Source organism: Microchirus variegatus (assembly GCF_963457635.1).
Source record: "Microchirus variegatus genome assembly, chromosome: 19".
NCBI lineage: Eukaryota > Metazoa > Chordata > Actinopteri > Pleuronectiformes > Soleidae > Microchirus > Microchirus variegatus.
Window position 1 is genome coordinate 11,137,238 of NC_139820.1, and position 11,694 is coordinate 11,148,931.

The 11,694-nt window shown below is 38.2% G+C and overlaps 1 protein-coding gene across 1 annotated transcript; it reads left to right on the forward strand.

The window, feature by feature from the left end:
- Positions 1-328: 328 nt before the first annotated feature.
- On the forward strand, positions 329-6,783 carry LOC310941082 (uncharacterized protein). Its single transcript, XM_083906164.1, has 3 exons — positions 329-481; positions 2,732-2,848; positions 6,572-6,783. The coding sequence occupies exons 1-3, from the start codon at positions 392-394 to the stop codon at positions 6,758-6,760; spliced, it is 396 nt and encodes a 131-aa protein (XP_083762290.1). The 5' UTR covers positions 329-391; the 3' UTR covers positions 6,761-6,783.
- The last annotated feature ends 4,911 nt before the right edge of the window (positions 6,784-11,694 follow it).

Here is an 11,694-nt window from a genome sequence, read left to right on the forward strand (position 1 = left end):
CAAATACATGTACTAATGCTACAGTATTTCATTTCTGTCAATAAAAACTGACAATTGTTACGCACTTGCCCTTTAAACGTTCAACAAAGGTTTTTTTTTTAAATGCGCACGTGAATAGAGTCACGGTGAACAGCGATGACTGACGAGGACGAGCACATGTGGTACAAACTCGAAGGGGCGGGGCTTCACCCGAGAGCGCTGTGTTTACAGTAAGCAGCCAAACACACCGGCTCTCGAGCCGCGCGCCCCTGAAGCCCCGCCCACTGAAGGGGACGACGCTGGAAGTTCTTCCGGAGTCCGACCGTGTTCAGTGAAGGAGAAGCGGCAGCCGAGACAAATTTGTGTCCACAAAACCCGATTTAGACCACGTTCACTGAACATTTGAGTCAAAATGAACAGCAGCAGCCATTTGTTTACGGCAGTGAGGAGTTTGAGACGAGCCCAGCGTCTCCTGCTGTCTCCTGTCTCCTCTGTTTCCACGGTGAGTCCTTCATGCTGTGTTTTTCTTCTTCTGGTTTCCTTCACTGACGCGTCAAGTAGCCTCTCGATTTCGCCTCGTCAAGCCAGCCGCTCCAACATTTCAAGTGCGCCCTTACTGTCAACACTATGGCAAATACTTTGAGACGACTGGGAAAGTCAGCGCGTTGGCTAGCTTACTGCAGCGTGCACAAACTTCTGGTTCTCAAAATAAAACCTGGGTATCGAACGTATGAAAAGATTTTGTTTTGTTTTGTTTTAAAAAAAGAAAGAGGTGTGTCTCATTAAGCAGGTGTGATCTTGCATTTAGGGCCAGTAGCTGAAATAACCTGGAAGCTATTGAGCTAAAATGCTTTAAATGTGTACATTTAAAAAAAAAAAAAAGATTTAAAATGTTTTGACAAGTATTAAACTGGAATGAAAAGAGGTATGTCTTGATTAGGCAGTCTAGTACTATGTTTCTGCACTGGTTTGGAGTTGTCAGGTCACATGACCTGGAAGCTATTGAGCTAAAATGCTAATCGGCATTTTTTTTTTAATGAATTCTTTAATACATTTCATACAGTAGAATGTGAGCATTATAGGATTAAGATTAAGATTAAGAACCCTTTAAGTCCCGCAAGGGGAAATTTAATTCTGCAGTGAGTTAGTGAACACACACAGCACACAGTGAGGTGGAGAACATGCTAACCCAGCGCAGTGAGCTGCCATGCCAGTGAGCGGCGCTCGGGGAGCAGTGAGGGGGTTAGGTGCCTTGCCACAACTGCCCCAATAGCTCAATAGCTTCCAGGTTTTTTTCACTTGCTGGCTTAAAATCAGTGCAGGATCACACTTGTTTAATGAGACACACCTCTTTATTTATTTAAAAAAAAAAAAACATATCTCAACATTCATATTTTTAAAATAAACTTTTTACTCATTTAATACCCACTTTTACTTTGCAAACCGGAAGTTAACGCATGCTGCAGTAAACTGGCAAACGTATTTGACATAAAGTTGGCAATAAAGGCGCACTTGAAATCGAGAAACGGATGGCTTGACCGCAGTCGTCACTGACTCCGTCACGACTATCAAGGTTATTTTGTCTTTGTACAGTTTTTTTATCTCTTATCAGTTTTTATCTGTTAACATGTTAACTGTAGTAATGTTGCTACTCTGTTATCAGTCAGAGCGTTGTTACACACTCATATTGCTAGAATGGCTAGCCCAAGATCATTTGCATTTCTGAATTTTTAACAGGAACACAGATAAATCCCACTTCCAAATTCCAATGTAAATAGAACGCAGCATGGATTAATTGGTCGATTATTTAGTATTTGTTTGGTCCATGCAAAATCCTTGTGATGATGATGTTCTCAAATGTCTAGATTTGTCCACAAACCAATTTTTTTTTCAGTTTGAATGATTTCTTTATAAAAAATGGAGCAAAGAAACCAGGAAATATTCACATTCACTGAAAAATCAGAAATTGATCGATTAATCAAATAATCGTTGCAGCCCTCATATACATTATACAGCCAATGGCCTTGTCTATGATTCTTTTTGGTCCATGTGTTTGGCCATTTTTTTCTATTTCTACAAATTTCTATACATTTTTAATCAGTTGAATAAATAACACATGATACTGAAAACAATGCTTAACTTATATAAGCATTTATTGAACCACACATATATCTTTTGGAGGATTGAAAGTGCATTGCATTTTTTTAATTAATTCATTACACATTTATCTATTTAATTCCAATTTTAATTAATGAATGACTCATTTTAGTAATTATTTTATGGTGATAAACTTATATGGTGTGTGCCTTCTATGTATCTGTCATTGTGTGTGTCCATGGGATTTGTAATTGCTTCCTTTTTAGATGTAACAATACCTTTTTTCATTTGCCATTAACATGAATTGATTGAAAAGAATGCAGTATTTGTAAGAATTAATAAGTTAATATAATATATTCATAGACACTGTTAATATGTTAAATATGTACTAAAAAGGAGATCTGCATTTAATTTTATCTGATTTAAAGTTATATTAAAACCCAGACTTCATTATCCAGGATGCTCCAGGAGCGGAAGTCGACGTGACGCGATGACGTCAGTTGTTTGTTGTCAGGAAGCCATGCTCTACCTCATCTACATCTGGATTTGATTTAGATTTGGGTCAGGTTTGGTCAATATTGGTTGGGTTTAGACCCGAGCTGCACTCTAATCTTTAAAGATGATTCAAAAGTTTTGTGTCCCATGTCGTCTCCAGATGCAGCACTGTCTCATGTCCTCGAAGCCTGTCGTCGCAGCACGGCTGCCAAAGAGAGTCAAACTGACTGGTGGGAAACGCTATTCCTGGTGTGCCTGTGGACACAGTAAAAAGCAGGTAAGTGCGGCATCACAAGGGTTCATGTGTCAGACACACCTGGGGCTGAAAACCAGTCACGTCACGGCTCATTTCCCATTGTCTCCGTCCAGTTTACTTAGAGACCAGTTTGAAAGATGCCAGTTTCACAAGCGGAGACTTGAATTTTTGTCTTGTGAACATGTGCTAACAGAGGTTTGAGGTTATTTTTACTGTTTCCACAGTCAGTATGAAACTACAGGAGGTTGATGTGTGAAGAGATCCCTTGTGTATACTAAACCCACTATAGACAACTGTGACTTCAGTACTCAGAAATCATGTAGGTTTACATGGAAACACAAGTTCAGTCCTCACAGACATAGGGAGGTCATGGAAAACTCAACATCGCATATAGCTTAAAGGTACAGTGTGTGAAATTCAGCAACATTTATTGTTGAACTTACATGATGCAGTTGAATATCCATCGCTATATCCCTTCCAAGTGTGTTGGAGAACCTATGTAGCCTTCAGTTACCAACAAAAAGGAATATATTATAATAATAAAAATATGGGTAATGAAAAACAACTTGTAGAGTCAGGTGATTGTGCACCACACAAAATTAATAATTTTGTCTTCAAACCCTGCCAAATGAAAATAATTTCTTATTTTAAATGCCTTTAAGCATGTTTATAAAACAGTTTTTTTTTCAGATTTGCAACATGTTACCCCAATCACATGGTGCTGTGGGCGGGACGATGCTGGAGACAGAGTAGTGACTGCAGATATAGAGAGGTGAAGCTGCATCAGAGCCAAAAATAACCCCGTTTTAAAGTGATCTCTTATCAGCCGTCAGATTAAAAAAAAAAGGCAGATGCCGAATTGTGTCAAAGTGCGGAATATCGGCCAGGCCAATAATCGGTCTATCCCTAAAAACAGAGTCTGTATCACTCTCCTCTACACTCTGCTTCTAGCAGTTTTCAGGTGTTTTCATGTTTTCAACCAATAACATTAAAAAAAGTGTTTCAAATAACTGCATCACACACTTAAACTTTAATGATATTTAAGTACATGTAGTATACGTGTAACTTGTAAAAAGTAGGAAAGTCAGAATCTTTATGGCCTCACACACGCATACACCCTGACTCTGATTCTGTTTTAACTTTCTTCTTTTGAAAAAGTGTGTGTGTGTGTGTGTGTGTGTGTGTGTGTGTGTGTGTGTGTGTGTGTGTGTGTGTGTGTGTGTGTGTGTGTGTGTGTGTGTGTGTGTGTGTGTGTGTGTGTGTGTGTGTGTGTGTGTGTGTGTGTGTGTGTGTGTGTGTGTGTGTGTGTGTGTGTGTGTGTGTGTGTGTGTGTGTGTGTGTGTGTGTGTGTGTGTGTGTGTGTGTGTGTGTGTGTGTGTGTGTTTTTTCTCTCTCCACTCCTGACAAGTGTTTGCTCACTGTGGGAACTGTTGAGTTTCTCTATTATACTGCAAGGTCAGGTGACTTAAAGCTGTAGTGTGTCATTTTTAAATGCAAACAAATATCTGAGCCATTCAAACCACTGTCAAATTAGCTCACAAAATCAGCTCCACACGACTCTCTGTGTTTCTCAGTATAGCAGCGTTATGTTCTCGACACAAGTTTTCTGTGGTGGAGACAATCAGCTTCTTAAATATGGAGTTTCTGGTTTCTTTGCTTCATTTGATTGATGAAAGCATTAAAACGGAAAAGAATTTGGTTTGTGTACAAAAGGAGACATTCAAGAACATCATTTTGAGGTTTGGGGAACATTTCTCAACATTTTATTGAGAAAATGATAGTTTCTAAAGAAGTAATTATACAGGCCTGTATCAAATATAATGCTGTATTTTATACATGAGCTAGAATGATCAGAGAACACGCTCACACTTCAGCTGTCGTGTGCACTTTGGCCAAAGGTTGGTTTTATGATTTGACATTTTTACAGCTGACTACTGTATTTATTTATGTCATAGGTGTGTCCTGAGATAAACCAATAGGCCTGTCGCAATATGCAATAGATCAATGAATCGCATGATAAAAAAAATGAGCTTGATAGTTTTTCCAGTTTTTGTTTGTTTTCCTCGTCCTTCTTGCTCTGTGCCAAAGAGACTGGATGACCACTCCAGTGCACCAGTGACCCCTCTCGGTTCCTTAGCGTAACAAGGAGTGAACCCTCATGTCAGTCACTTGTCAGCCACATGGTCTCTGTGTGTGGAGGCAGGACTCCTGATGTAGCTTACTACAGAGTTCAGCAAAAGAACCGTGTGAGTAGCCACTAGCCAGAGCAAAGGCTAGTTGAGAGTTGTGTCAGGTTTTTATTCCAGTGCATTTTTGTTAACAGAGACAGAGTCCATTTTATTTATTGTTTTGTTCGTTTATTGTGGATATTTAAAATGTCTTCCAGTTCCAGGGATAAATATTCTTTAGAACATGGTCTCAGAATGACAATATTATCGTTTATCGCAATCGTTTCTGGGACAATTTCTAGTCGTGATTCGTGACAGGCCTATACACCAATGCCAAAATGCATGTACCTGTAAAAACAGGGTATTCACTGGGTCTTAAAGATGTTTTTTGGGGGGTCTTAAATTTACTTTTTTTTTTATTTATAAAGTTTGGTTCTTATTTCATGTTTTAGTTTATGTTGCGTTGTAATTTCACAACATGTAACCAATAACACCCAACACAAGTTTCCTTAACCTTCTTATGGCCATCATGATATTCAGGCCACCGGGATTTATTTTGATTTTTTTTAAAGGGGACCTAGACCTGAAGTTCCAATTAACACTGTTTTTTAGTGTGTATCTGCGTCATTACCTTGTTTAAGAAGCCCTGAAGGTTCTAAACAAACAGTTCAGCCATTGCTGAGAACGCTGTGTTTTATTCTAATCTCGAGCTCAGCGAGATCTCTGAAAAAACCTGGTCCGGTTACGTAAACAACGGTTCTCCTGAACAGCAGATCCTCCTGCTGCTGGCACTAGTCCGGGCACACCTGGTTGCGTACATTGAACCGCAGATGAAGAATAACGTCCGTTGTGGAGGTGTTTCACGAGCGTCAGTGTCTTCTGACTCTGGGTCTGACTCCGGGTCAAAGTCATAAAAGGGACTGCGGCGGGGAGTCGTGAAGAAGCTATTTTTAAACATTGTTAAAACAATGTTTTGATAATGAGTAGCAGTGCATCCACCGTTCCAGGCGGGGGAGCTGTGCTTCTGAGAGCGGGTGTGCTGAATGTGTCACTTCCGGGTATTGGCCAATCACAAGACTCTGTCTTCTGGGTGAGAGAGTTGAGTCTCAAATCTCGCGGCTGGGAAACACCGTCAGAAAATTGGCTCGTTTACAGCAACTAGGAGGTTTTTGACCATAAAAACAAGTTAATGTATGTAAGTAGACCTCCATAACTAACATATATGTGCAACAGGACCACTCTATGTGAGCTTTAAGGTAGAATTGTCAGAAGATGTTCAGTGAGTGAGTGATTCTGCCCCTCTTTCCAAGATAACTTTCCCTTTCCATATCTGGCAGTTATTCAACAATTTAAGAATTACGGTACAAATGTGCTGGTGAACGTTGTCTGTGATTGGACGGTTGTTCCGCAGATGTCCTGAGGGCTACCGTATATGGGCGCAAAGCTCTATTTCTCTGCTTTCTGGTATCTATCCATCCATCCATCTTCTACTGCTTCTACGGTTCTGTTTTTTACGAAGATGTCCTACTTTGGTGAATAACGATCCCGTCTGTGTTTGTTTGTTTCTGTGTGTTAGCCTTTCTGCGATGGAGCTCACAAGACGCTGGCTCCCGACATCCCTCCTCTACGTTTCACCCGGGACAAAGACAGCACGGTCATGCTGTGCGCCTGCAAACAAACCAAAAATGCGCCGTACTGCGACGGCACGCACTTCAAGGTCATCTTCCAGGATGTGGTGAAGTCGGTGAAAGGTGTCTTTAAATGACCAGTGTTCACACGCAATCAGAGCAGAAATGTCAGTTTCTCACTGAAGATCATAATTCTTGATTTTTACATTCATATGTATGTTGTTATATTGTTGTGAAAGTACCTCACTGTTTTATTATATTCTGTAATCACCAGGCAGATTTTTTGTTTTTTTGTTTTTTGTTTTGCTGAAGTGATGATAATTATCCAGCTACACACCCACATCATAACAGTTTTTATTTAGATTTCTTTAATTTGAGTTCATTATCAATCGGTGCCAGTGATTTATAATGAATCATAATTAATTGCTGCCTCACATCTTCACATCTGCCTCACATCTTTGTGTTTTTGTTGTTGTTGTTGTGTGGGTTTAGATGTTCTCTTTACCCCATGTGTCTCAAATGACCTCAGACCACTGAGTATCTAGTCTAGTCTAAGCAGCTGTTCAATTCTGGTTGACCATATGACCTTGAAATTACATCACAATATTCTATCATCATATTGCAAGAACTATACTTTCAAAATAGGTTTTTGTTGATGTGGAAAAATATATCGCTTAAAATTAAATCTGTTAATAATAAAATATAGGAATAATTAATTTTGATTTCATATTTGTGATTCAGGTAGGGCATCTGGCATTAAAAAAATCTCTGACAGATGAAATAAGTGGAAACCTTTAGAGAAGAAGAAGAAGCCAAAAGACAACTATTTTAAAAACAAGGCAATCAGAGATTACTCAGATTACTCACCCCATTCATGCAACAAGCCTGCTTGGGCTGAAGTGACAAATGGCCGGGATTAGTTGTGGTGGAACTTTAGTGAAATTGCTGTATTATTTACAGTATTTGTTCTTTTTTGTTTCCACGTATTCTCATTGTGTTTCTGGAGCAGAACTTGAAAACCATGAAACCTGTTCATGCCGTGAAGTGCCGCTGCCTTCTTAGATTCTGGGTTTTCATGGGAGTTTGTTTTTCACTTGGCAACAAGTCTGACTTGAGCCAGATTTAGGAGGAGCAGGATTTTAAACTGATTCACAGGGTAACGCTGAGGTAATGATCAGTAAGCAACACCTGCACTCCAAACAAACACTGAGTAACCATAAGAATCATGATGGCAGCTTTCAGTATATGGAGAATGTAAACATGTATAGGAATGACTTCATGGATACTGGTGCATACTCATCGTTGGTCTCATTTAAAATTATATAAAGCAATATTGAATGACTTTGATGTGTACCTGTTTGATTTGTGTGTATGTGTGCAAATGGCTTTAACACTCATGAGAATCAAAGTTGTTTCAAAACACTTTAGAGGGTTTTAGACTTGCTAGATTTCCAGGCAGAATCAGGTTTAGGTTTGGGACGAGTTGGGGTTTGGCATTTGTTTGTAATTAGTTAATCAGTTTGAAGCCTGAAGCCTAAATGACCCCTGTGTGATTAACTGACACAGTCACATCCATGACATTTGCTCAGATTGTTGATGCATTTATTTATGGAATGATTTGTTTTGCTCAAACCCAGTAGTCCAGTGTCACTTGGCCACTGCTATTGACTATAATCTCAGATTGAGTATTTCAACTCACGAGAGTCATGGAGCATGGCAGAGTGGTGGTCAATATGTGTGACCAGTACACAGATACTCCTTATGGTCTGGTCAATAAAAGGGCACACCAAAATGTGGACTTTTGTCACTTGTCAATATGCCACAAATCTTGGCATGCTGAGTGCTGGGTTGAGCGTTACAGCTGTGGCAACACAACTGAATGACGTCGTATTCACCAGACATGTCACCTATCCAACACCTTTGGGATATTCTGGCCACGATCGACAACCTGGTGATGTCCATGCGTCGCCGGTGTACCGCTCTGTGTGAGGCTAATGGTGGACACACACGTTATTGATGTTTGTGAACTTGGATCATCGACCTCCATTGTGTTCTTCCTGCCATTACTCCAGGACTTTTATTTTGAAATTGATCCTAATGCTCGCAAATTAAAGCCACTTTATTGATAAAGTTGTACTGTTATTTTTGGATAGTTACTCTGTTTTGTCACATAACAATAACTTCTTTGTGCGTTTATATTTTTGAGTGTGTGTGTGTGTGTGTGTGTGTGTGTGTGTGTGTGTGTGTGTGTGTGTGTGTCTTACTTTCACTTTATTATTGTCACTTTAAAAACCCTAGTCTTAAATGTGAACACTTGCTAATCGCATACATGGACTATTTATGCGTTTCAAGGAACACTTCACCAAAAACTATACAGTTTGTTTGTTTTTTGTTACTTATTTTCAGAGAGAAATGTGTCGTGATTATCAAACAGCAGCTCTGGGGAAGACGGTGGACTGTGAGTTGACCTCAAAGTGACTTCCTTCAAAGAAAATAAAAGCAACGCTGCTCACACGGACAGCAAGACTAAAACTTCATAAAGACAAACTTTTCAACAACTACAACTGATGGCAAGTACATTTATAGTTATATTTTAGCTAAATAAATGTTTAATTCCCGTCTTTTTATCAATAAACTTTCCCCATATATGTTTTTATCATTTCCTTTTGCAATACAACCTCTTTTAAATTATTATTATTACAGCTCTTGTTGCTTTTTCTAACTTTATTAACAATAGAAATACAGACAATAATCAGCAAAACAACAAAATCCCATACAATAAAGTAAAGACTAATACATCTCAAGGGCAACCTTTCAATAACCTTTCCCCATCAATGTTTCCTTTTGCAAAATAACCTTCAAAAATTAAAAAAAAATGTTTTATGAATGTTTTACATTTCCCTCAAACCCTCCACACACTGCCTTCAGAAAAAAGTAGGTTATAAGTTGTGTGTAAAGTATAATATCAGAAGTCTTTATGTTTTAGTTGACAAAAAAAGGGTACATTCTAAATTATAGTATTTTTATGAGCTATAATAAAAAAAAACTAAAAAAAAAACTGAGTGTCCAATGTTTCATGCACCATTTTCACATAAACAGTGTTCTGTTAAAAGTACAGTACTACAGGAAGTGGTGCCCCCTGCTGTTCAACATGACACACACACACACACACACACACACACACACACACACACACACACACACACACACACACACACACACACACACACACACACACACACACACACACACACACACACACACACACATTACACATAACACAGAGCAGCCATAAACAATAACAATAATGTAAGCATTTAACAATTAATGAGTATAGTAGAGTTATTTAGGCTATTTATTTTATTTATTTTTTTAAATAAGATGAATATAAATAAGAAGTTTAGTGTAAAGATGCAGGCTTACTCTTGTGGCTTTTCAAAGTAAAACAAAATGTTCATATTTCAGTTAGCTTAGATGACAACAACAATAATAACAATTGTATGTATTTTCACATCTGAGATGTGAAAAACCTCTGATGCAGACATTTTACATTTTTAGTAAGTGTTTACAGAAATGTTGTATTATTGCAATGTTGGAAATATCTGTATCTGTCAGAGCAAATATACAGAGCAGAAGGGTTCATTTGCAGGGTGGAATGCTTACAAAGCACTATAACAGTAAATATCATAAATATTATATAAATCATAATTTATTAGGCTAATAACAAGCTGAATGAAAAATGACAACTTTGTTCAAAAACTACTGTCCAGGTCTCTGTGGTGTTACTGTCATGGATGTCAAAGGGTCAAAGGGTGATGTCACTGATGATACACTCTTAGAAATAAGGGTTCCAAAAGGGTTCTTCTACAAGGGCTGAGGTTCTACTTGGAACCATTTGCTTTTGAAAAACCCTTTCTCCCAAAGGAAGGGTTCTAATGGTTCCAGTAAGAACCATTTTGATCCACCAAGAATCCTTTCAAAACCCTTTAATTCAGGAAAGGTTTTTTTTTGGTTTTTTTTAAACTGATAAAATAAAGCCAGTTTCAAACACTGCTACTGAAAGAGTATTCATAAAAAAAATACTAAACTCTGGTCTAATCAGACGAAACCCATTTAGAAAGTGTCAATCATCCAATATATTATCTTTAGTCGTAAAAAGTCAGTATTTTAACATTTGAGAAGAGCCACGTCAGCGTGTATGTCAGCAAAAATGCTATTCTGACCACCATCCTCACCCAATGTTGACACCACCAGCTGAAAATGTAAGTTGATGCATGTATTCCATAATCATTTTATATTTAGCTGTTCTAGACATTATAATAATTCTAAAAAAAAACTTATTTCAGGCATTTTACTTAGTGTTGATTTATTCAGTCCAGGTTACACTCATAAGTGTTATGAGTTGATGGCCTGATGATCAGGCCTATTTACACATTAACCATACAATGGCATTGCAAAGTTTATCAATAGGACCTACTGACGATGTAAATGTGATTTATTTTAGCTTAACTTTGGGTCTTACAGGCTTAAATGCCATTAAATATAAAGTGATGACAAAAGGTTTTTTTTTTGCTTTTCTTGCAAAGTGAACCAGATTATTTATACATGAAGTATAATCTCCATGTGTGCTCCAAGTGTGTGTTACTCCGCTTAGCCTCTGGTGGTATTTTTTAGTTGGAAAAGCCTTCACGAGCCTTCACTTTATCCTCAGGAGTTTAAATATTGGCAACCAACATTTAAGTATTAAAGTGTGTGTTCAGTGCTAGATTTTTTTCTGATGATTTTTGTCACCTCACAGGAAAATTGTGTGAATCCAAATTTTAATACTTCAATAAATGATCTTATCAGCAAAGACTCGATTAGTGATCAAAGCAGCTGAATCTGAGGAAAGCGTCCCCACTAACAGACATAAGATGTTAAAAGTTTGACTATGTACTTATGAGGTACCTTTTTAAGAAAAGCCTTGTGTGATTAAAAGACAGATGAACAGACTATTAGGATTATCTCTGGAATTTCTTATCCAAACAACATCAAAGTGACTACTACACACGGGAGGCAAGTTTGCCGCCTG